Here is a 27,487-nt window from a genome sequence, read left to right on the forward strand (position 1 = left end):
CACATGGGTGAAAAAATCTCCAAAGGACTTGCTATCAACAAATTGAGTGATAGACATTTTTAGTTCAGAGCAGCCTCCTCATGTTAATGAAATGCTTTGGAGCCAATTTCATTAGAACATCCAGATGGAAGAGTCAATAATGGACTTCAGAAAGTTATCTCAGATGGTCAAGGATCATAGAAAGATCAAGACAATGAAAGTTAACTCAAGATAGGACTACTAATACATAAAAGATAGGCCGATATTGCTTTTTTTGTTGAATAAAAACGAATACAAAAAGGGCACTGAGTTAAGAGAAGAAGAAAAGAGATGTCAATTAGTCCAAATGTCACAAGATCAGGGCAGAATGATCTTTTGATAAGAGATGGTGGTTGGAATTATTGGTAACTAAGTGCTGTCCTTATGGAGATGCAAAATAAAAATGTTTTTCAAATCCTTAGGATGTTTTGCCATTAGAATCTAATCTTTCCTTATTCGAAACCCAGTGGTTTCATGGTGTTGACAATTCTCAGATGGGTATTGGACTATTGGTGATACTTTGAAAATGCTATTCAGTATCATATGAGGATAGTGGGATGTTACCTCACAGAGCTTTGATCTAGTGGTTGTGATGGGAGATGGCTGAGTGAATAACCAGATGTGTTTCAGGAAACTAACAGTGGGCCTTGATTTTATGCTACATGAAGGAGAATGGAGAAGAAACAGTGGGCAATGAAGTAATCATCTAATGGGAGCAATAGCCTAATATATGTACGCAGCTTTATGGTGGCTTGGAATGATGTTAATTTTACTATTATATATAAAAGATACAAAAAATATGACATATACCTTAGCAAGCATTAATTATTTTATAGTTTCTTCAGGTTTATTTTCTCTTGATAGTGTGTCATCCTGAAGATACGTTGTGGATGAGACTGCATTGTTGTCTTACATGAATTTTTCTCCCAATTTCTGTTTTTAAGTTGGATCTGGATGGCATGCATTTATTCAAAGTAGTGGTAAATTTTAATTTTTCTTGTTATTGATAGGTCCTATTTCTATATAATAAGAAAATATTTTATTAGAAACATAAGAAATGAGAATGTAGAAAATTTCAAGAATTTTGTAGTAGTGAAGAGGAATCAATATTTTTAAAATTATGCCAAATTGCCAGTTGAGATAATAGACACTAAAGGATGGTTGATTATAACATTACAAGTTACTAATAACTTGTATAAAAAAAGTTTCTAACAGTTGTGGGGTTTGCAGTTGCATTGCCCTATACCTGTACCTTTTTATGTTATTGTATATGGTATTTTAGATTAATCAAACTTGAGCAGGGTTCAACACTGAATTGAAACTATGGGGTAAAATGTTGGAGAAAGAGGGACAAGGTCTAGCTGAAGCAAAAAAAGTGTATATGGAGTGCAACTACGGTGAAAAATGTATGGAATATTAAGCACCTTTCACAATTGAGGCACAACCGTTGCCTAAGAAAGCTAATTGCTCAAAGTCATATAGTTGCATGATAGTCTATTGATGATGAATCATTTATAGGTCCGCTGAACTGGTACTGGGACCCATATCAGTTGGCGACCGGTTTGGTAAGGTACCAGTTTGGTACTGTACTGATATACGGTATGGGGTGGCATGGCCATTACGAACCGGCATGCCATTTTTTTAAATCTCTTTTAAGCTTCAATGAATGGTAATTAATTTTTTTTTCAATTTCTTGAATAATTTTAAGTGTAATTTGATGTTTCTTGATGTGTTGTGATGTTTTTATCACTCCGATACATCCTATCATGAAATCAAAGATTTTAGTGTAATTTGATTTTAAGTGTAATTATAGATTTAATTAAAGGTTTTAGTCACATTGTGTAAATCATCCATAGATCTTTAACATATCATGAAATCATGCTAAAATCAAAAATTTTGCCATGACCTCCCCTTATTTTAGAATTTTTTTGGGTATTTTTCGATGTTGAAAAAACGAAAAGGGAGAAAATGAGGTAGGGGAGAGTCATCTTATCTTGTTTTGGATTGGATCATCCTTTAATCGTCGAAATCATTGTATTTTTGGCAATTTTGGTGTGTGTTGGGGGGGGGGGGGGGGGTTGAAAAGAAAAAAAGAAGAATGACCTGAGAAGGCTTCGGGCTGGTTCGAAGCGGTTCAGGGTGGTTCGGGGGAGGTTTTCGAAAATTAGGGCCGAACTAACCTAATTCTGCACTGGTTTGGTTCGGTATGGGGTGATCCGAGCGGTTCGGCTGGTTTGGCCTGGTTCGACATACCTTAAATCATTATTTTATTCTTGTTAGATCAGTGTTGGTGTTTTTAATACTTTTATACTTCTAATACAATTCTCCCCTTCCAGTCTCTACTTTTTGGTGCCAATTGGTCTTGCCAAGTATGTTGGTATAATCAGTTGGATGATTTATGTGAAGTTCATGGCTAGTTGTGAAAAATCAACTAGATTTATGCTCCATAGGCGACTTCATTTTGATGGGGTAATGCATGATAGCTGTTGCTATCATTATCAAATTAAAATACTATGACTGGAATGTCATTGTATTTCCACAACTTTACATGTCAATATAAGTATCTGTTATTCTTCTATTGCCATATGGTACATGTTAATGAAAGCAACATGCGATAGAAATATGAAGAATTGTAGGCACAAACAAGGTCCGTCGAATCAGACGGAACCGTCCGGTTCCGGCCACATTTAATCAGATTCTGGCCCCTAGGAGGACGGAACCGTTTTCTATTGGAGAACCGACCCGGTCGGAGACGGGGTCGGCTCAGTTCAACAATCCTTGGGCACAAATGCTATGCTTTTGAAACTTGAGTATGCTTATCATGCATCAAACGAGACATGCTGTTTACGGTCCTTAGCTTTTTTTTTTTTTTGGATATAGTTTATTGTTCTTAGCTGATGAACAGATTTCTTACTTGAAATGACTCAAAGATCACATAACCATCTTAAGCAATGGAAAACTATTTGAGATGTGTAATATTTCTTGGATGATCTTTGTGACAATGTGTTAATTGATATGTTAGTTGCTTCATATTCAATTAATTTCTACTGCTAAACCTAAAATTCTCTAATTAACATCTTAGTTCTTTTTCTATTAATTATCAATTCTCAAATTATCTAGTGTTATTATCTATTGATATTTATGTTTTTATTTCTGTTGCTTGTTGTTAGGGTTGTCCACACTCTCAATCATAAATTCCGAAGTGCTACTAGCATTGTTCGAACTAAGTTGAGTTTACCCATTAAACCACAGCATGCTCTCGTGAAAGTCATCTATGCTGGTGTAAATGCCAGTGATGTAAGTTATTGCTATTTTGCATTTTACATTACCAGTTTTTCTGTAGATAAAACCAATGAATGTTTACTTGATTCTTTATGCTCTTTATGGCACTTAACTTTCTTGATTAATGTAGATTGCATGCATCATAGGTGAATTTTAGCTCAGGGCGTTATTTTGGCGGCAATAAGAATGAAGTTGCTGCACACCTTCCATTTGATGCTGGTTTTGAGGTTTGTAAGATCTTAACCTCTGCATGAATATATGAATATTTTGACATGTTGTACTGTTGCACATGTTTACATTACATCTGCAATTGTTTGTTGATGCTGTAGCATCAAACTCATTAATATTCAAGATATTTTCTTTACAATATATTAGTGAAGCACTATAGTTGCAATCTTTTGTATGTCATTTTCTATTCCTTTTTCTTCATCTAACTTGTAAATTATTTCCTTTTATCAACCTGCTAAATTTTCAAATTGTTCCAGAATTTTTCTTTTGTTCTCCTGGCCTAATATTGATGCTTTTGTCCTTCTAGGATTTTAATATATTCTTTTCCATGTAATACTTGTCTTACGTGATCTGGTGAATTTGTTGATCTTTGTGCCTCCATTTCCCCACTTTGGTGCATGTGTGTGTTAGGGTGGGGAGGGGGCTGTGCACTAAAATATATAGTTTTCCCAAAAATCATCAGTATCAACTATCAAGAATCAAAATAATTGTCTATGCTAGTCCAAATCAACTGTCCCATATCAGACCAGTGAGATGCTGGGTCTTGGGACAGGTTTAGGACCACACTATATGGAAAAACAAGTTGCCCTGTTTGGTATTGCTTGGCATATCTGCTACAAATTGGGCCAATGATCGGCACTGGCAGTACTCAGTTGTGTCAACCAAGATGCATCAAAAAGAGGTGCCCGAGGCCTTTTCTTTCCCCTAAGAAACAAAAGATGGAGAAAACCAAGTAGCATTTACCATTTCAAATAAATACGTAAAAAAAGAAAAAATTAAAAAAGTGACAAATTGGTGTTACAACCAACACCATAAATCTCATCATTGGCTCAAAAACCTCCCTGATCCTAAATTATGACCCTAACAAACCTTAGAAGGCCTCTAAATAACCATTGGAAACAAGAAACAAGAGGAAAAAGTAGACAATAACAAAAAATATTGGCATCCAAGTGAATTACTAGGATGCCAGACCATCTCAAGTGTTCATACAGTTTTGTCTGTTACTGTATGGATCCAATTCCTAACCAACTGATTCTGGTCTAGAAGTAGATTTTGAAACTTCGATTAGGATGTCATGCTTATGCTGGTTGCACATCTTAGACATGCTTCCAATCTTGCATATGTCAACCGTCAATTGATTTCTGGAGGCTTTAGTTTCCAAGTAACGAAAATTATTTAATTAAAAGGTATGATGGGATGGTGATGTGTGCAATCTGTGTCACCTTAGCATTTCAGTTTTTGTGCCAAAGAAATCCTGCAAATGCCATTATCTCATGTTTGTTCACTCTTACATTGCTTGATGTTGTACATGGACCATGTTAACATGTCTACATCGATATAGAAATTTTCCTGGACCAATGACATCTATTAATAGCACTGTATGCATACATAATATATATATATATATATATATATATATATATATATATATATATAGAGAGAGAGAGAGAGAGAGAGAGAGAGAGAGAGAGAGAGAGAGAGAGAGAGAGAGAGAGATTGACTTGGCTATACTCAAGCGGATGTCCATTTAGATATAGTCAAGTATAGGTTGGATGCTGGGGGTCCCTCGATAATCCAAGCTATTGGATGTGATTTCCTACCTCAAAATTGCTTACATACAAAAAGATCAAATGACTTGGAGACTCCTAGTTCATGCATCAAGTGGCAAAAAAAGCATGTATTTTGTCTCATGTTAGTTAAACTGTTCATTTTTTATTTTGACCAATTGATGTGTGGGCTAGGGGTCTCCAAATCAAATGATTTTTGGTGTACAAGTAGTTCATCAATGTGGGATCCCTATCATCCAATGTAGACTTGACCGGATCTAAGTAGGAATCTACTCGAGTGTAGCTAAGTCAATCTCTCCCCCCCCCCCCCCCCCCCTCTCTTGGAGTCCTCATACTACTATTACAAAATTTCTATTTCGTTAACAATCTTAATCCGTATCCAAAGACAATAACTGTCTTTGCATCTAATTGTAGACACATCTGAAGTCATTGCTATTCCTGAAATGTATTGTCCCTCAAAGCCCTTGCGATCAGGATATGAATTTACTGCTACCACCAAAATTTATCAATGAGCCAAAATGGATGTATGTGTAACATATATACAAATGTATGCATGCATGGATCATGCATCCATCCATCTGTGACAGATGGATGGATGCCGTAGGCAAACTTTCTGTTTTCCATATCAAATGCTGTTGATTGTTGTTTATAGGCTATTTGATACAAGTTTAGCAGGCAACACGCTGCTGCTATTATTAGTAATCAGATTTAATGCTGCAAAATACTAATGTAGTAATAATATGGATGGAAGAGTGGGCTGGTTCCAGTAGCATTCCATCTACCTTGAACTTTATAGAAATTGTATGCTTGCTATTTCTATATAAGAATAGTTGATGAGGCTGGCAAGCGGCGAACATTTCAATGATCTTGTGGGACAGATTCTACGGACCAAGTCTAAAAGAATAATCCAACCAAAGTGAACTCTTTAACTGCAAATATAGTTGGTATATGTGGATTCTAGTTTTGCAACCGAGGGTAGAGATTGTCTAGAGAAAATTATTTTAGTTATCTTGATCCTGTTAATTAAAAGAGCGATACATGGATAAGATTGATAAAGTTCGAACCAAGGTTCACCGTACCGATACTAGGTGTGGTACTAGCTGACGACCGATTTTGTAGGGTATAGGTTCGTAGTCATGGAACGCCATACTAGCCCGAGAGAGGCCGAGAGGCCCATCAACGGGGAGCTTCGAGAAGAGAGGGAGGGAGAGGAAGAGAAAGAGGGGAAAAAGGAAGAGGAAGGAGAGGAAGGGACAGAGAGAGGGAGGGGGGGGGGGGGAGAACCGGATCTGTTAAGAGTTTGAGAGCTCCAGATCCAGTGATGGGGACCCTAAGAGAGGGAGAGAGGGGGAGAGAGAAACCGGATCTGTTGACATGGAACTTCAAGAGCTCCAATGTCGGCAATATGGACATCGAGAGAGAGGGAGAGAGACTCGCTGGGGGCTTTGTAGGGATGACAACTAGCTTCAGACTAGGGGGGGAGAGATGCAATTAATAAGCCATTTTGTAAGGGTAAATTGTGTCTGTAACCAGTCCAGTTTGGTATGCCCTGATCTGGCCGCGGTTTGGCTTGCCTACTTTGAAGCATGGTGGATGAGGAGTGGTTCCTTTGGAGTGCTACATGATCCAAAGCACTATGGTCATTAAAAAAAAGAAAAATTATACGACAAGTCAGATGATGATCGATAAATATGGTATCTTTGGAGTGTTGACCTTGCCAATGACCGACCGTAGTGACATTAGTGGTAGGCATATCTTACTTTTAGTCTCTAGTCATAATCAAGGATGGGGACAACTAAAATAACTTTCTAACCTATTATTTTCTTGTATCCTTGAGCTTATTTTGGAGCTTGGATAAGAAACACTTATGCACAAACACCTTAACAAATAATGTTTTTTAATTTTTCTACTCTACTATATTTTTTAAAAAATGGATATATAATCTAGTTACAGTTATTTTCTATCTGTTGCCGCATCCCCTTTCCTTTCACTAAGTTAGACACTTGGATGTATGTTTGAATCTTATTCTCATGTTTGTGCCCATGCAACACTGATTTGTTCGTAGATCAAATGAGTAGTTATTAAGACACCATTATATTGAAACATAAAATCTTTGTATCTTAAAAATTATAAACGCATATATGGCATATATGAGCAAGGTCTGTTGGACTGCTTGCAGGGCTTGTACCGGCCAATGATCGATTTAGTACGATATGGGTTTGTGCTATACTGTGTCGGGGTGTGCTAAAATAGAAAGAGGGAGGGGGAGAGGGAGGGGGGAGAGAGAGGAAGCAAGGGAGAAGGAGAGGGAGATCGAAGGAGAGAGGCGTACCTATGTTCGGCTGCGATTTAGGGCATCGAAGACACCGTCGGCATTGATCGAGGGGAGTGTCAGTGTCGCCATCATCGGTGGAGTCTTCGGTCGAGTGCTGTAGAGCTTTAAAGCTCCGATCATGGTGGAACTGGGGGCGGTAAGGGGGAGAGAGAGAGATGTTGAACAATCGAAGAGGTCGCGGAAGGAAGGGGGCTTGGGGGTTATTTAAGGGATCGAATTGCCCCAACCACCCGAATTGCCTCGATCTTGACCGGATTGGTTCAATATGGCCTGAACCAAAGCTTGCCAAACTAGGCCGAACCGAGCGGTTCGGCTAGTACCAAGCCGATCCAGTGCGAGACCGGGTCGAAACTGATCAGAATTGGTCCCGAACTGGTAGGATCCAGTCTGAGATCGGTCGGAATTGGTCCGAACAGGTCGGAATCAGTTCTCTCTCTTTTTATATGTTGGTAGTCTCTATTAGGAAGGCTTGAGAACTTTCTCAGGCCTTCGTTGAATTCTTCTTCAACCCTCCCTCCCCCCATGGCAAAAAAATGTGACGATTCAACTAGAATCCAACCCAAAATAAGGTATGGTTCACCCTCTCCAAACTCATTTTCCTTTTTTTCCAAGGTCGAAAAATGCCTCGAAATTTGCAAAATGAGAAGAGTTCATGCCAAAATTTTTGATTTTGGCATGATTTCACAATATACTGTAGATGTATGGATGATCTACACAATACCACAAAAAATTTTAATTTTCGGATTATATATAATTTTTAAAATTAAAATATATATATATTTGGATTAAAAATTAAAATAAAATAAAATATAATTCAGAAAAATGACTGTAAAATTAGAAGCTTATTTAGGGGCATGAAAGCTATTGTCAAGATAAATTTAGTGTCCATTTATTCAAGTTTTCATGCGATTATGCACATAGTGGTTTAGGTTTAAATTTTAAAAAAATAAAAAATAAATAGCCTTTGATACATGCCCACGGGCTTAGAAAAATATATGGAGCATCCATGGTAGGGTTCTACATAGATCTGAGCTCAATTAATTTTCTAAAATATTTGTATTTAAAAATTATTTTAATTAAAAGTTGATTAAAAATATATAGTTAATACAAAAAATTATAAAAAAAGATATATTATATTTCAGAAGTATTTTTTGAAGTAAAAAATATATTTTTCTGAATTTATGATATTTAAACATATTTTTAAATTTAAAAATTATTAAAAATATATAAATAAATCAAGAAATATGAAAAAATAGTACTATGCATTAGATGAGTTAGATGTATATTCTGAAGTAGAAAATATTTTTTTTGAATCATAATAAATTTTTGCTATTTTTAAAAAATTAATAAATTAACCTGCTTCATAAACCTGCAAGATGGAACGATCAAGAAAAAGATCTAAAGCATGACATTGGTTGGAATAATGGGCAAATGCTTTCGGGTTGGCACCACTTTAAGGGCAATTGGTGCAATATAGAGTTAAAAAGAGGATGGATAACTAAGTTGAATTAGCACCTAATTGGTGGTTATCTCGATGTATATATATGTGCCGAAATATCCACAGAAAGTCCAACAGTTGATGAAGTACTTCGCTGATTCAGAGCAGCGAAGGAGAGGGTTTACAAAAAAAATGGAGGTGGAGAGTCGAGCGGTAGAGCCACCTTTCTATCACTCGAGGGAGTCGGAGGCGTCTGCTTTAGATGATAAGGCACAAATTCAACTTGTCCTTTAGGTGAGCCTGGATGATCAATAACAATAGGATGAGGTGGCTAGGCATAGGGCTTGATTTTGGCCCTCACACTACGAGTCAAGCTTCAATTTTATGACCAGCAGGGCATATTCAAATTTAGGAGGATCTTCTCAATTAGGAAGGTCGTTAGTAGAGGAGGTGGTCGTATTGTATCTATGCTGGGAGCTTTTTGTAGTAGAAAGTTCTTCAGAAAGATTCTACCAGGAGCCACCATCCATGATGATTCGAAGCAGCAGAGAGTTGACACCATGTTAAAGGAGTAGAAGAAGGATATGTGGCGAGCTGTTGGATCGTGATTTCACTTTATCCACATTCTAGCGAATGCTGCAAAGACAATACATACTATAGGTCTGCTATTTTCTCGATACAGGCTGCCGGTTCCGGTGTAGATTTTTCAAGACTGAAGGACTTTATAGTGAGCTTTTTGATAATAATATGGAGCTAGAGAAGTGGATTGCCTACGATGATGTGTGATGGTTGGACTAGTCCTGTTAGGTGAAGCCTCAACTTTTTGACATATTGTGATATGAAGACTTTTTCAAATGTTGATTGATACTTCCGATCAGGTGCACGATTATATGCACATCTTTAGATTGATGAGGAGGTATGCAGGGGGAGAGATCTTGAGACTAACTATGTTGCGCTTGATAGCCTCTTTAAGAGAAGCAACCCTACGTCAGATGTTTGTCAGTATTGGGTGGCAGAAAACTAGATTTGTGAGGGCCGACACTGAAGAAAGCATTGTTGAGGATTTGGATGAGACAGACATTCTGGTAGTGGGCCAAGAAGTAGTGAAAGGTATCAAACCATTGTACGAAGCGTTTCGGACCATGGACAACGAGAGGTATCCTTAGATGGGCTTCTTGTATCATATGATGGAGAGAAAAAAAATCAAATCAAGAAGGCAGATTCGATGCATGCTCAGGAGTATATCGACATCATTGAGTAGCGGTGGGATTACCAGATAGATAGGAACTTGCATCTTGCAAGTAACCAATAATATCAAAAAAAAAGACTATTTCTGTACTTGTACAATTTTACTAAAATAATTACGAACTTTATCTACAGCTTACTATCTGAACTCTAGATTTCAGTACACTATATCTGGAATCGATAAAGATGACGAACTTTTGGCTATTCTCATAATGTGATGTATAACATGGAGCCTGATCTAGAAGTCGCAGCCTTATATCTAGAAGAGGTAAGTTAACTCAAGTGACATGCGTAAGTTAACTCGTATCTTTAATGATTAATATATTACAACACAATTTTTTTTACAGACGAAAATATTTAGAATGGGCACCGACAACTTTGGAGTCTCGATAGCTGTCGTAAATAAGAAAAGTATGAATCTAGGTGTATTACATATCAACGATAATTATTATCTGACGTTAGATGATTACTAATATAATACTATTTAATATGTAATTTTTTTTTCAATTTTTTGTAACTGAATGGTGGATTAATTTTGGCTTGTCCGCGACAAATCCTAAGCGGCTAGCTATCTAGATCCTCTTTCAGACGGTCTCCTTGAGTGGCTGTGGGCGCAACTGGTCCACTTTTGCCCCCATCCACAGCAAACAAAAAATCATTTTACACGAAAGCGCCTCAACGATTTTGTATATGTTTACTATAATTTGAGGTTGAGGCTGAAGTGCATTTAGGATGAAGTGGAGCTGAAGTATACGAATCCGATCTATAATGCTTCCGTTAACGATGAAGATGATCTTTTGATCGGATGGCTCGTGGACCAGCAACAAGAGTCGAAGCTTGATGAGCCAAGATCGCCTCCATGATCGGCCAGTTTCGTAGCTAGCGAGGCTAGAATGGATACAGGGTAATGAGCAGATCACAACATTCCACGCATCCTTCTAGCTGATCACCCACAGCCATAGAGGTTACTGGAGAGCCGATCATCACATGACTCCTTGTCCGAGACATCCTTTTCGAGATATGATGTAGAGTTGCTTAGACGAGGCCACCACGCTTTCCAGTTGACTCAGGAGGGCGACATCTATCCTCCCAGTATAGCTAGGTACAAAACAAAAGATAAGCAGGCAGCTGCTCAGCATAGCAAAAAAAAAGACAGTTGCAACCCCGATGGAGAGTGAGTCAATGCACTTAGATTTAGAGACCAGGAAGAGCAACGATGATAGTTCTGGTGGTTATAGATCTGATAGCTAGAAAAAAAGTGGACATGAGGCCATCATTTATGAGATAGTCGTAGGGTGGTCTTCGATTTACCGGCGAGTTTCAGTTTATATATGCCATACAAGATAAGGACCATGGTGTACGATCTGATAGAGCCCGCGAGAATACGATTGCATATAGAAGATGAGCTCCTCGAGGTCATTTAAGAGGACATGATGTAGTTACAGATGATCTCGCATGTGGAATAGAATCTATAGATATATCAAGTTTCGAGTCGTATACTGGATCCTATTACTCACAGCCACATACAACCTATGACCCATACGGATACGAATATTGTTTTGGTGCATCTGAGACATCGTCTTTCCGTGGCTACTATCCTACGTAGTTTGAAGCATCTTACGGGTCGGATTTTGCTGTCCATTCAGATGGACTCCTCTACAGCTGTATTATCAGACAGAGATACCTCTCAGAGTCAGAGCTTTAGTGAAAGATTTGAAAGTGGTTGTAATCTAAAGTGTGTTCCTTATGGGCTGAACATATAGGACTATAACGCCGCTTAGTTAGAAAGGTGGGTTGATGTACCTATTGATTATGCTAATGATTCGAATATATACGAGAGGCATCGCCACTTGACAAAATTTTAAACATCGGTATGTATGTTGTACTTTAAATATATGTAATTGATTGTATCATTTTATATTTTGTATCTCACTAATTGATATTAGAATATTTCATGTTGTTTCTTGTAATATGCAACATCTCACTAATCATTTTATGTTTTGCATCACTTTAAAACAACAAGATGCATCATTAGTTGTATCGGAATTATAGAAACACCAAAAGGCATCAAGAAACATCAAATTATACTTAAAATGATTGAAATACTAAAAAAAAATTGATTACCAATAAATCAAACCTAAAAGGCATTGGAAAAAAAATTGGCATGCCAGTGAACCGGCATGTCTCTACGTACCGTGTTGGTACGGTATCGAACCGACAGCCGACCAATACGAGTCCCGGTACCAATTCGGCGGACGTTGGCCCGAACTACCTGATTCGGGACGATTTGACGGACCTTGTGTCTGAATAACAAACACCATATTTAATTATTTAAATATGGTTTTACTCCACTGCATAGGTACATAGGATATCTCCATTTGCCTAACACCATTTGATCCAGCTAGTTTGTGGATCACAGGATCCCAGCAGCAATGTGGAATTGTGTATCATGAAGAAGTGAATAGAGCACATGATCATCATAGAAAGACCTTGTGGTAAGGTTTTTGGTGGAAGTGTAGTTAAACTAGGAAGGGTAGAGTTAAAATTCATTACAGAAAAAGGATCTTCATGGTACCCAGTAGTGAGGCTGAACTAAACATGATATGTTTGAGATTATCTATCTAGTGTTCATGATCTAGAGATGACCCCAAGGTTGAGTATCTGCTGAAATTGAAAGCATCCAGTTAAAACAGAACATTTTTGCCCAATTTAACATCACAATTTTGTTCATAGTTGTTAGACAATCTTGGTACTGGCTAGTTGATTTTTCAGAGGCATAACTCTTTTATCTCTTCTTTTCCCTTGCCAAATTTTCACATCATCTTTTTGCAGGCTGTGGGCATAGTTGCAGCTGTTGGTGATTCAGTCCATATAAAAGTTGGCACTCCTGTCGCTCTTATGACTTTTGGAAGTTATGCTGAGTTCACAATGGTACTACTTTTCTTTGACATTTTTTATTTTTAAATTTATCCTTATTTGATGTTACTTCTGACTGTCTATTTCATTCTTCTAGGATTTTATATGTGTTAATTAACTACTACTACTTCATACCTTACTTTTGATTGCAGGTTCCTGCAAAACATCTTCTTCCTGTACCTAAACCAGATCCCGAGGTTGTAGCAATGCTAACATCAGGTTTGACAGCTTCAATTGCTCTAGCAAAGGTATGTCATAAGTTTTAAGGTCTGGGTATGTGCTTATGCAGAAACTTTACTCATTCTTATATATCAGTATTTGGACTTTGGAGTTTGGTTGCCATATCATCTAGCAATATGTTTATGATTGAAACAATGAAGATTAAGTCATTTTGTGATTATCATGTAGCTCATCGTTTGTGAGATTTAGTATTTTCTTTAATATATAAATATCAAGATATAATGTATTCTTCATATTCATGTATGTAAGTATCTGCCGTACTTCTAGGCAGGACAAATGGAATCTGGACAAGTAGTTTTAGTTACAGCAGCAGCTGGTGGGACCGGACAGTTTGCAGTTCAGGTCAGCAACTACAGCAAGATTTTTCTTGTTCTTGAATTAATGTCATCTTCATCTTTTAAAACATCATTATCAGCTTTTCTCATGCTATTATGCTCTATTGTTATGGTTGCAACTTGCGAGGAAAATTGAAAACAGGAAATCAAACTGTAAGCACACATGGAATAAGAGATCGTCGAAATTGATAACTTAATGATAATTAAGGATTATCCTGTAATACCAATTCATAGTGTATCAATGTAATGTTGTAACATAAGCACAGAGCTGGAGAGAATGATCAATCCTCATGATTCTAATTGGTAAGCTGTTCACGCACATAATGTGACAGCTGCTACAGCTACCATATTTTAACTAAAGCATGTGCATTAATACCAAAACTTTTACAATTACGATGACAATTTTTATCTGACTTAGATGAATTTCTTGTGCAAAATGCTTCAAGCAAATTAGTTTTATTTACAATTTAGCAATCTGTTGTGTTTATCTTTTGTTAATAACTCCTTTAAAGGATATGTGGTATACTGCATCCAAGGCTATCCTTAATTGTTCCAAACACTTTGTCTATTATTTTAATCAAGAGGAACGTTGCATCTAAATGTTTTTGAGGGAAAAGGGGAAAAAGAATTTAAAGGTGCTTTTGGTTTTTATTTGTAATGCAGGCACAAAATATGGAAGCAAAGATGTTTCTGTTTTTGTTTTGAACCCTCCAATGTTTTTATCGATTTTGAGTTGGTATTTTGATTTGATCGTATAATTCAATTCTATCTAAATCAAGATAAAATCTATGATCATATTTATTGCAGAAAGTACTACTGTTTATTTGGTTTATCTGCATAGTTTTATTTTCAAATTTCTTTCTAATTTTATATTCCGATTTTATATTCCAGAATTTATTCTGTTTTCCTTTCAAAAGTGTTTTGAGAAGTTCAATAATTAAATATATTCTATATGTCGTTTCTAATATTTATAATTGATGAAACGTTTTTATATTATTCTGGCACTGTAGAAGGTAAAATAGGTGTTGAAAGCTTAATGGACTGGACAGCTAGGAAATTTTGATATATTATCTGAAATGTGGTATGAAATAGCTTGGCTCACATGCCAGTTTTATGTGACCTATGGCTCCTAAATTATCTTCAATGTGTTTGTGTTAGCTTGCAAAATTGGCGGGAAACAAGGTGGTTGCAACATGTGGAGGTGAAAAAAAAGCCGCATTTTTGAGGTCTTTAGGAGTTGATCGTGTTATAGATTATAAGAAGGAAAATATAAAAGCCGTATGTCTCTTACATCTTCAAAGTTATTGTTCTGTCTTCTTTAGTTTCATTTCCTACAACATGTTCATGAATAGTTATCATTTTCTATTGAAGATCGATAATTAATTGGATTTTCATTGTTCTATGGGAATGTTTGGTCCTTCTTTCTGCTGATAGAGTTACTGCTTTAAAGTGTTTTGCCCTCCAATAGGGGCACTTGAAAATATCTATGGCTTACTACAAGATTGTTCACTGGTATCAATATCTTTAACTTCATTTTTCATTTTCATGTAACATGAGCCCGGTTTCATATAGATGTTATTGATCAAGCACAGGCCCATTCCAGGGTAGAATGATTAATTGGAAACATATTACATATCAAGTTATGCTAATTTCATTACTCATTAGCACCATCTATTCTTGCACTGACACCATTAGAAGGAATATCATCTATTCATCTGATTTTTCCAAATTGTTTGTTGTGCTGTTTAACATTAACTTAGATACTTAAAAGGGATGTAATTGTCTCGACGATTTGCAGTGCATATAGCAACGGTACATCTGATTCATTGCTATGTATTTCTTTTGTTTTAATTTGTAATTTTTTACTTTAAACAGACTTTATTGCCCTCGTAATTGTATGGATGATGTCATAATCTCATAGGCTGTTGACAGTAATAATGTGTCTTTCAAGGTTGCTTAACATGGCATTCCCATTATTTTCTGTAAAAGGGACATTAACATGCATTCTTAAATTTAAAATATATTATTATAAATTTGAAGATCACGAACATCCTGAAACAGGATTGCAGTATGCTCCATCTAAAAATATTAAAACAAGAGTTAAATAGGTGTCATGCCAAACTATTCTAGGTTCCAGCGCTAGCACAGCATGATATGCGCCAGCCAGCACAGACTGGCACTGCTGACAGTTGAAAGTTCAAACCATTGTTGAGATGCAAAAGGCTAAGGCTTTTCATTGATGAAACATATGATAATAGAAAGAATGAATCTAAAATAGAAACATAAAATTTGGCATGATTAACACTAGCTAGTTTCTTTTTCTTTCGAGAGAAATTTAGCATAAGCATGTTTCTAGGGCTACAAAATGGTCATATATATGTAGCTGTTAATAGGTTGTGGAGAGGTGATGGCAAATTTTCTTTTCTTTTTTTCCCCTAAAAGGCTACATTTTGTGGGGCATTCTGGTTGATTACATGTTAACTTTGACTGAATGTTCAGGTATTAGACAATATAGGAAAGCCATGAAGGAATTTTACACAACCAGTAACAAAGAAGAAAGTTTTCTTCTACACTCTTAGTCTTCATCGTTCAGAAAGAAGAAAACTGAGTAGTTTCATATAACTGTTTGTTAAAGTGATGTATTTTTCTTTTTCACTTTACAATCATTATGTGAAAGGTTCCCATATATTTGCCTTGGTCAATTTCTCACCATTTTTCAAAAAATACTAATATCGAACATTCGAACTGTCAAATCCACTTATTAAGATATATGCTGTATGGTCCAACTCCTTAACCAATGTCTATATGCTGGAGCAAAGTTGCTGATGATTTATTTTAAGCCATTGATAATTTTGTTTAACAAAAGAGATCTTCATCAGAGAACATTTTTACTGGTAGCCATGCTCTATTGATCCTTCCTTTCATCCTTAAATACATTGAAAATTGTTGGAGTGTCACATCCTCCTGTTAACTTATAACAGTTAAAACATAGTGGTGGATTAGTTAAGGACAGGAACTTTCAGAGTTCTGCTTCTCTAAAATATGATTTCCTCAGTTGCAACTCTTTCACTTTCTTATACACATTCTATTTTATTATAAGTATAAAAATTCATCTTTTGTAGTTCTTGATTCTGTCATTTATGAAGTGTGGAACATACTGTTTAACAAGGCAAGGCTCTTTTTTTTAAAGGAACACTTACAACATGTTTTTTCAGTTTTTATTTTTCACATGTTTACTTGATTTCTCCTGCATGACAAAAACAAAAGTACACCTTTTGTAATTTGTGAATTTCTTGTTAAGTGGTTGATATGAGTGTTCTCCTAAGTTCTAATCTGAAAATAGCTTTGCTCATGGAAATTATTAACCACCATGTTATTGAAATTTTGTTACTCACAACCTGGTTGAATTGTTTGTAATAACAGTTATGACTGGAACATCATCTGCTTCAGGTGTTAAAGAAAGAATTTCCAAAAGGTGTTGATATCGTATATGAATCTGTTGGTGGAGAACTGTTTGATCTATCCTTAAATGCTCTAGCAGTTTATGGACGACTTATTATAATTGGAATGATCTCTCAGGTAGTTTTCTATGCTTTTTCAGTTTCTTAATTTCTTTGGATTCTAAAATTGTTGCTTTGATGGGGTTATTATCGTGCTACTTGTCATAGTTCACCTCATTTTGTAATTTAACTGACATGGTACTTGTTATGGACATCTTGGAAGCAAGGATAGAGTAAGGACTGATCTCTCACTCTGTACTCAATTTTGCTCTGTTAATATAAATTTGGATGAGCAAATAATCCGTTAACTATGATGCAAAACAAGTAAATTTTGTCCGGTCCGATTCGGACTTGGACTCGGTGTGAACCGGTCGGTTTGCACCGAGTTGGGGGCTTGTGGCCCGCCGTGGCAAATGCCACAGCGTGGGCACTGTGGCGTGGCGTTGGCTTTAAAAGCCGAACGCCACTGAAGGGGGAGGCCGAAGAAGGCCTTCCCAACGGTCAGGTACCGGTTTTTTCTTTTCAAAAAATTCACAAACAACACTGATTCAGACTATCAGAAGGAAGAGCTAAGGCTAAATAAAGTGTGTTTTCTTTCTCCTATCTTTTTTTAGGGACCTTAAAAATAACTCAAAAATTGCAAAATAAGAGAAGATCATGCCATTTTTTTTGATTTGGGCTTGTTTTTTTTATATGTTGTAGATCTATGGACAATGTATATGCTGACATAAAAATTGTTAATTTTTGGATTATAATTTTTAAAAATTATAAATATATTTTTGAATTAAAAAAGATAATTTTTATTAAAAAATAAAAAAAATTATAAAATCGAAAATGTATTTTGGGGCATACAAGCTTATAACCCGAAAGTGTTATAACTCGATGCGCATTCCTTATGGGATGAACATACAAGACTACAATGCCGCTTGGATAGAGAGGTGGGTTGATGTGCCTCCTGATTATGCTGATGATTCGGATATCTACGAGAGGCATCGCCATTCGACCTGATTTTAGATATCATGATATATATTTGTTGGACTTTAAAAGTATGTAATTGATTGTATCTTGATTTGAAGATATTTTATGTTCATTTTATGATTTATATCATTTTAAAGCTATAAGATGCATCATCTAGCTTAACCGGGATCATAGAAATATCAGAAAATATCCAAAAAATATCAAATTAGACTTAAATTCATAGAAAAAGTTTGAAAAGAGAAAAAACTCAAAAAAAAAAAATTTAGGGCGTGCCGGTTCGTGAACGGGCACGCCCAACCAGTTCGGTATCGGTTCGTACCGAACCGTATTGGGTGTCGTAGAGCCGGTTCAACGATCCTTGCTTATACATCAACTATGAATGTTCTTATCTAGCCTAAAAATAATTAAAGTATTGTTTCTCCTATCCTTCCCTGTCACCAAAACCCAGAAAAAGTTTATTTGACCATAAGAGTCAAATTTCCCTTTCTACCTTATGTCCAGAAACCTAAATTAAACTCATCCATGGGACCATCCATGCATATGTGGGCAATCACTATTTTGTCCTACATCAATTTGGTGTCGGAGCTAAAGGGTCCGATTCTTTCTTCCTTTCTTTGTCTAGTTCTTCTTTGTATCCTTTTTCTCTCCCTCATCATCATGTTAACAAACAAAGAGTTAGTTTCAGGTTCGGTGCCTTTCATCAGCATATCAAATATGAGAACAAAAGGTGTTTGGGCAGATGCATTATGATATTGTATCTATCAAAATGATCTTGCAACAACAAAGGATTTGTTGCAAACACTTGTAAAAGCCCGAGGCATTGTGCGTCACGTTGATGTGTTTCATCTTCTCTAGCTTCTAATCATTTAGAGGTTTTGAAGCAGATTTTTCAACACAAGCCCATGTTGAGTTGCAAGAAGAGCCTGAAACTGAGGATTTGTCATGCAAAGATCAAACAAATAATGATTTGATTGAAGAATAACTCAACAGTGATCTTATCAAGCTATGAGGGGATTTTCAACAATTTTATCAAATTATGGTGTCGTCAAAGGAGACCAGAAGATTGGATTGTTGAAAGCAAAATTAGTTCTTACGGACTTGCACAGTGATTAATATTCAGATCGTTGCTATAATGACCCGTTCTTGGCCAGTTTAGGTGGTTCCTCATGTTATAGTGTGCACCAGGTGATTGGGAGCCTTCAAGCAGTGGATCAAGATGCATCAGAGTTGTCGTCAAATGTTTTGATTTCAAGATTGCTCGTGGGACTCCATCATCAATTTCTAGGGATCCAACAGTGGAGATTGTGTGTGGGCACCATTCAAGAGATTGCATGGATGAGACCTTCCACAGTGAAAGCAAATGAGGACAAAATAATTTATATATTTTTGAATGTTTTTCTTAGGCATTTCTTAGAGTTGGTTTTAGAGTACTATATTAAGTGAAATTGGTGCAAAAGAGTCCTATCCAAGGTATATATTGGGTTAAAAAGTCATGTGATAATTAAGATACGATTTTTCACTGTTTTAGGCGACTCTCTATATTGAGTTATGTGGTATTCCGAATTTCTTTTAGGAAAGATTTTGGGGATTCTTAGAATGGTGAAGGGAACCTGCTTATTTTAGGAAAAAATGAAGAAATAGAGTGGAAGATATACATGTAGCAGGGTACGTCATACCGGTACTGGTAGGCGAACCGGTCACCTACCGGATCGGTATGGTTTCGGTTCCTACCGGTTTAAACCGGTACCGAACTGGCCCCTTTTCCGCGCGTGGGAGCACACACGGACGCGCGGGGGCGCCTGAGCCCCACGTTAAATGCCACAGAGTGGCATTCTGTGGCATTAAATATCCCGCGCGGGGCAGCGCGCGAGGTTCCCAGCTGGCGGGAGCGGTTCCCTGCGCAGGGAAGCGCAGTTCCCACCACGGGGAACCGCGCGCGGCCCCGCGCCTGCACGGGTGTTCTTCCCTGCACGCGGTGCACGCTACCGCACAGTGTTGTACATGTCAGGTAGGGATGTGTAGAAATCAAACAATAAGCTTGTAGGCACTGTTGTTTACTCCTCGTGCACTGTGGCAGGACATCAGTTTTGATTTTATTTTAGGTCTTCCTAGGACATTTAGAGGTCATGAATCCATCCTTGTTATAGTGGACAGGTTTTCTAGGATGGCAAAATTTGTCCCTTGTAACAAGACTACTAATGCATCCTATATTGTGAATTTGTTCTTCAAAATAGTTAGCTTGCATGGTCTCCTAAGAACCTTGTCTCAGACATGGATGTAGAAAGTTCATGAGCTATTTCTGAAAAACACTCTAGAAAATGCTTGACACTCCAGTTTTCCAATAGATCTTTTGAGATTTTTTGTAGAAGGTCATGTGTCTGGTTGGGATCAGGTGCTGGTAGAATTTATTTAAAACAATTCCATCAATCAGTCTACAGGTTATACTCCTTTAGAGATTGTCATGGGTAACCAGCCTAGGAAACCTATAGATTTGATTCCCGTACCTATTGTATCTGGACCTAGTAAGTTAGCATATTTATTTGCATATCATATGTGTCATTTGAAATTTGCTGAAAAATAGCTTTGAGCAATGGAAGCTACAAATCTGCAACAGATGTAAATCGCATGTACCAAGAGTTTGGAGAGGAAGACAAGGTGAGGGTTTGAGTCAGCATAACGAGGTTTCCATGCTGGAAGGATAGGTCCCTACCATGTCTTGTAATGGATTGATGCAAATGCTTATGATTTGGATTTTATTAAGACATGGGGATTGGCCATGTGTGAAATGTAGAGGACTTGACACTCTTCCATAAGTCCATATATGTACCTTTTAAGTCTTTCATTCCTTCTGTCCTACTACACCTACTGCTGCATTTGCATCTCCACCAGGTTTAATGTTTACGCTCCTAAAGCCTCCCACTCCACCTCATCTACCATTGAGAAGGAAGAAAGAGGATGAGATTGAAGACATCATGTATGAGCAAATAGTCTCAATTAGCACTAATGGATTTTGAAAATACTTGGTCAAGTGGAGAGGAGTGCATCTTTAAAATGTTACATGAGTCATAGCTGATGAGTTACAAAAGCTTAACCCAGAGTTGCTTGCGAATCATCATGATCTTGATTCATTGGAGGAGAATTTCTCCAAATATGGAAGACTTGATGAGGATCATGATGCATTTTGAATGAAACATTCAAGCTTTTGTATTGAGTTGGATTACCTTGTGCCATGATAGGAGCTTCATGTATATTATTGAGCATCCTTGGAGTTTGTCGAGTTTTGGGCTTTAATATCATTTGCTTTTTATTTTAATTATATTTTCTTTTTAGTCCATGTTTTGTTCAGTATAATGTTGAAAAGGACTGAATTTCACCTATACTATTAAAGAGTCAAAAACATTTTTGGAATTACATAAGGGGTGGATTACTATTCATGACATTGTAGCACAAACCAATGTTTGCCAAAGTGCCCCATAGCGTACCGGATTGGAACCAATATGAAAACATCAATCGGTCGTTACAGGCCCTATACCCACCCAAACTGACCCTCCTGCTCGGTACTATGGCAGCACGTTGTATTGGTACCAGTAGGCGTATCGGTTGCCTATCGGACCGGTATGGTTCCAGTTCGGACCGATTTGTACCGGTATCGAACCGGCCTATCAGACCACATTAAATGCCATGGAGTGTCAAGGACTACTGCCTCAAATTGGACCAACCTGTACTGACCTATACTGCCCGATTTTGGCTAGTACTATGATGAAAAGTGAGAAAAGGGGGTCTTAGTACGAGATGCTTACCCGTACGAAATAGATAATGTATCGGTGTGGTACCCGGTACCAAAATTGAGAACCTCGGCATGAATAATAATGCTATAGTATTGTGCCTTTAAGGCTTAGTTTTAAGGCTTTCCATAGATATTGTATGTGAAATTTTCCATCAATGAAATCCAAGTTTTTTGTCGCTTTTCTATGCATGTTAGGTGTAGAGAATGAAATCATTCTCTATCAGACTAGTGTGAGATCGGTTTGTTTTCCTCTTCTTCTTCCTTTGCAATCATATCTCCTCATTGTGTTTCTATTTCTTTCTTTTCTTTTCTTCATTTCTGTCATATCTCCGCTTAAAGCAAACATCCCTCTACGGCTCTACCCTTGTTGTCGTTCCCTCATGATACACGCTACAACCATTAATCAACACCTATTTCAGGCTTTGATCTGTGCAAAATCTGATCTGCGTGGGTCCAATTAGATCAGCAACTTTACAGATCTGTCATCCCTCTTTCTTTTGTTCTGAAAAACCTTGCAGTAAATCAGCAAATCCTATACCTAGTACGAGGAGTGTGTCAGTTCCTAGTATAACTGTTATGGGGGAATTGAGCCGCCATGCCCCACGTGATCGGCACGCGTATCCAGGAAAGCTACAGCTGCCCTATGATCCAGCACTCCGACCCCGAGTCGGACCTCCTCGGCTCCGCAGCCCGACCCCGGGTCGGCTGCCCTATGATCCAGCACTCCGACCCCGAGTCGGACCTCCTCGGCTTCGCAGCCCGACCCCGGGTCGGCTGCCCTATGATCCAGCATTCCGACCCCGAGTCGGAGATCTTTTGATAACGACAGGCTATTCTCCAGAGGCACGCCGCGGCCTCCTGCTCCACTACTCCCTGCAACGGCTGTACCCGATGCTGCCCACGATCTCCTGTATCAACCGTACAAAGCGGAGCTCCACTACGCCCTGCCATGACCGTACCCAGCGCTGCTCCACGACGCCCCGTAACGGCCATGTCAGTGGCCATTCTATCGTGCCCCACGACGACAAACCCCCCTGAGAGACCTCCCAGCCAGGTATATATGCGGCTGGGGGGAGAAGGGGGGGGTAAGCAATACCTCCCAGAGCACTCTCTCCCACTTGTGATTATCATCTCTCCTCCTCCAATCTCCTCTGACTTGACCGTCGGAGGGCCATCACCACCCTGGTGGTGGTGCAAGGCTTGTTTGCAGGTTCCTTGGCGGAAGGTGGAGCGCAACCAGCACCAACCAAGACAACTCAGGCGGAACCCCGTTCACACCGTCGTGTCAATCGTTCTCGGTTTGGACCACCAGCAACAGTTGGCGCTAGAAGGAGGGCAACGAATCTCAGAACGATCGTAATGGCACGGCGAGGTGGTCGCGGAGCTTCCAATGCTTCCGGTCGCGGAGCCTCTCGCGCCTCTGGCCGGGAGGCTGCTGCGTCCCCAACACACTCTCAGCAGCATTCCACCGCTTCTCCTCCCATTCAGACGGTCGAACCTGCTCAGTTCGACCAGCTAGCCCAGCAGGTTCGCACCCTCGCGGAGGCAGTGCAGAATCTGCAGGGTGTGATCTCTCGGGTGCCGCAGCGGGCTCAGGAGCCGCTGCTCCCCGAGCACTCGCCTCTTCCTCACAACCCGCGCTCCTTCCTCTCCCATGGAGAGGAGCGCCGGCGCGGGGAGGATTCTCGAGTGCGGTCCATTCTGCCAGGACCTTCTCATCGGAGCTGCGCGGGGTACGAGAGGCGGACCCGGGCGCGTTCTCAGACACCCCAGTCCTCGAGGGGCCCGCACTCCAGTCGGTCCCCCTCGCGCCGCTCCTTGTCTCCCACCCACCGGTCGCGCTCCCTGGACCGGCGGGTGGACGATCTCCACAGACAGCTCCAGGTCCTGAAGGGCCACTCCAAAGATCCCTTCGCCGACTTGGAAATCACCTCCCAGCCGGCGCTTGCCTCAAGGATCCTGCGAACCCTAAACCCGCCGGGGTTCAAAATGCCGGCGATCGAACCCTACGACGGGGCGGCGGACCCACGGGACCACGTGGAGAGTTTCAGGACTCTTATGCTCCTCCATGGAGCATCGGATCCTCTCCTCTGCAAGGCCTTCCCGGCGACCCTCCGCGGCCCGGCAAGGGCGTGGTTCGCCGGCCTGGAGGCTAATTCCATCCAGTCCTTCCACCAGTTCACCCGTCTCTTCATCAGCCATTTCGCCGTCAGTAGCCGGCGAAGACTGGTCTCCGACTCCCTCTTCGATGTCCGGCAGAACGAGGGAGAGAGCCTGCGGGATTATCTCACCCGCTTCAACAAGGCAACACTGGAGGTCCGGAATTTGAGCCAGGAGGTGGCTCTCTCAGCCCTGAAGCGAGGCTTCCGGAAGGGCAGACTCACCTTCTCCCTGGACAAACGCCTGCCGCGGAGCTTCCCGGAGCTGTTGTCTCGGGCAAACCAGTATGCAGACGCCGAGGAGGCAGCCTCCCACCGGAACAAGGAGGCCGCCGAGGCCCCTCTAAAGCCCGGGAAGAAAAGGCGAAAAGAGGCACCCCAGAGGAGGAGCCCGACGCCTCAACGCCGGCGCAGAAGCCCGTCACCAGCAAGGAACCACGGCGCCACACGCCCTCGTTCTCCGCACCGACGCTTCAACCGGTACACCCCACTCCTGGCCCCCCGGGCCCAGATCCTCATGGAGGTCAAGGGGCGGGAGGACCTCCCGGTCCCGAGGCAGATGAAGAAGATCCCTGGGAGGAAGCCTTCTCGGGCGTACTGTGAGTACCACCGAGACCACGGCCACGATACCGAAGACTGCTTCCAGCTTCGGGACGAGATCGAGGCTCTCATTCGCCGAGGGCGTCTCGGTCGATATGTAAACGACCGACGTCCCCCCGCAGACCCGCGTCCAGCCGACCCGGCCCCTCAGGAGCCTCGGGAGCAGAATCGACCCGTTGCGGGAGTGATCCACACCATCACTGGGGGCTGCTCTCGGCCCGTGAGGAACGCAGGGGGCTCGGCGGAAGTATCAGGAGTGGCCGTCGCGAAGAGGCAGCGGGTCGGAAATGTAATCACTTTTTGTGATGAAGATGTAAAGGGGGTTCAGACTCCCCACGATGACGCCATGGTGATCTCTCTCACTATGGCGGACTATGATGTAAGGCGTGTTCTTGTGGATAGTGGAAGCTCAGCTGATATTTTGTATTACGAGGCCTTCCAAAAGATGGGCTTTTTCCGACAATTGTTGCACAAAACATCCACCCCCCTCATAGGATTCACTGGAGACGCTATCTCGGCCGAAGGTGTCATCGAGCTGCCTGTGACTGCGGGCATTGCACCCGCAGAAGCCACGGTGCGGCTCGGGTTCTTGGTCGTCCGTGTCCCCTCGGCCTACAACGCTATCCTCGGACGACCCGGACTGAACGCCCTTCGCGCGGTGGTTTCTACCTACCATTTGCTCATGCGGTTCCCCACAGCGGCCGGGATTGGAGAGGTCCGAGGTGACCAGCCGACCGCACGGCAGTGTTTCCTAGCAACTCTCAAAGGGAAGAAGCCCATGGAGGCCCTAAGCGTCGAGTCACTTGACGCCAGAGACGAAGTGGCCTTGCGGCACGGGGAGCCGGCCGAGGGCGTAATCGAAGTTCCCCTCGAAGAAGGCCGCCCGGACCGCACGGTCCGGGTCGGTGCCAACCTCGACTTGGAAGCTCGGCTCCGGTTAGTGGAATTCCTCCGAGCCAATGCAGATGTGTTTGCCTGGTCGGCGGCCGATGTACCTGGGATCGACCCGGAGGTCGTTTCTCACGCCCTCAACGTCGACCCGACCCACCGACCAGTAAAGCAAAAGAAGAGACACTGTGCCCCGGATCGGATCCGGGTGGTCGACCAGGAGGTAGACAAACTCTTGGAGGCAGGTTTCATAAGAGAGGTGAGCTACCCCGAGTGGCTGGCAAACGTCGTACTTGTCCGGAAGGCGAGCGGGAAGTGGAGGATGTGCGTCGACTACACCGACCTGAACAAGGCGTGCCCCAAGGATAGCTTTCCGCTTCCACGGATAGACCAACTGGTCGACGCGACTTCCGGATATCAGCTACTGTCTTTTATGGACGCCTTCTCCGGCTACAACCAAATAATGATGGCTCCACAGGACGAGGAGAAAACTGCCTTCATAACAGACCGGGGGCTGTACTGTTACAAGGTAATGCCCTTCGGTCTGAAGAACGCTGGCGCCACTTACCAGCGCCTCGTCAATAAAATCTTCAAGGAGCAGATCGGCCGGAATATGGAGGTGTACGTGGACGATATGCTGGTAAAAAGCCGCCATGCAGACCAGCACATTGCAGATCTGGAGGAGACTTTCACCACCTTGCGAAAGTTTCGCATGAAGCTAAACCCAGCGAAGTGCGCTTTTGGTGCTTCGGCCGGGAGGTTCCTCGGTTTCATTGTCAACCAGCGCGGGATCGAGGCCAACCCGGACAAGATCAAAGCCATCCAAGATATGTCCCCTCCGACCAAAGTGAAGGAGGTTCAGGAGCTCGCTGGAAGGGTCGCCGCGCTCGGACGATTTGTGGCAAAGTCGGCCGAACGCTGCCAACCATTCTTCAAGGTGTTGAAGCGCCCAAAAGACTTCCTCTGGACGGCCGAATGTCATGCGGCGTTCGACCAGCTCAAGGAGTACATGGCGTCTCCTCCCCTGCTGTCCAAGCCGCAAGAGGGGGAGATGCTCTACCTTTACCTGGCGGTCTCCCCAACCGCAGTCAGCGCAGTACTGGTTCGGGAAGAGGCAAGACTTCAGAAGCCTGTATACTACATCAGCCGAGTCCTCCGGGATGCCGAGACGCGGTACACGAAGGCTGAGAAGATCGCCTTCGCGCTGCTGACTGCGACCAGGAGGCTTCGCCCCTATTTCCAGGCTCATTCTGTCACCCTTTTGACCGATCAACCACTGCGGCAGATTCTCAGCAATCCAGAGAATGCGGGACGGCTGGTGAAGTGGGCAGTAGAACTTGGTGAGTTCGACATCCGCTACCAGCCCCGACCAGCCATCAAGGCCCAGGTGCTCGCGGACTTTCTCGCTGAGTGCACTGTGCAGGAGGCGGAACCTAAGCCGCCGGAGACACCCAGCCTCGATCTCCCGATTTGGACGCTCCACATTGACGGGTCGTCGAACCCTGAAGGTGGAGGGGCTGGGCTGGTCCTCACCAATCCCGATGGAGTGATAGCCGAGTATGCCTTGAGATTCGGATTTCCAGTGACCAACAATGAGGCGGAGTACGAGGCCCTAGTCGCGGGACTCAAACTCGCCAAGGAGCTCGGCATCCGGCGTCTGAAAGTCTTCACCGACTCCCAGCTGGTGGTCGGGCAGGTTCGAGGGGAGTTCGAGGCGCGGAGCCCGACCATGCAGAGCTACGTCCGGAAGGTGCAAACACTCATTTCCGACCTCGGCAGTGTTGACATTCAGCAGGTCCCGAGGAGCGAAAATGCCAGGGCCGACAGGTTGTCCCGCCTAGTGGACGCAGACGCGCACAACTTGTCGAGGGCAATCTACCTGGAGACCCTGGATGCCCCGAGCATTGACGGGGCTGGAGCGGTGATGGCAATTGATCCGGAGCCGTCTTGGATGGACCCGCTCGTCGCCT

The 27,487-nt window shown here is 41.4% G+C and overlaps 1 protein-coding gene across 4 annotated transcripts in view; it reads left to right on the plus strand.

The window, feature by feature from the left end:
* NQR (ARP protein (REF)) overlaps positions 1-27,487 on the plus strand; it is a 66,159-nt gene that overhangs the window by 23,548 nt on the left and 15,124 nt on the right. For 3 of the 4 annotated variants that reach the window (XM_088701291.1, XM_088701294.1, XM_088701293.1), the window contains 7 exons: positions 3,189-3,315; positions 3,447-3,527; positions 12,947-13,045; positions 13,183-13,278; positions 13,538-13,612; positions 14,764-14,883; positions 17,056-17,184. In XM_088701291.1, the coding sequence (XP_088557417.1) occupies positions 3,189-3,315; positions 3,447-3,527; positions 12,947-13,045; positions 13,183-13,278; positions 13,538-13,612; positions 14,764-14,883; positions 17,056-17,184 (727 nt within the window). The remainder of the gene's footprint in view (positions 1-3,188; positions 3,316-3,446; positions 3,528-12,946; positions 13,046-13,182; positions 13,279-13,537; positions 13,613-14,763; positions 14,884-17,055; positions 17,185-27,487) is intronic. The other variant, XM_088701292.1, reaches the window with a different exon arrangement.

The sequence above is a fragment of the Phoenix dactylifera genome, chromosome 7 (assembly GCF_051530095.1).
Source record: "Phoenix dactylifera cultivar Ajwa chromosome 7, Ajwa_hap1_PhDact_Kaust_v1.1, whole genome shotgun sequence".
Classification (NCBI taxonomy): domain Eukaryota; kingdom Viridiplantae; phylum Streptophyta; class Magnoliopsida; order Arecales; family Arecaceae; genus Phoenix; species Phoenix dactylifera.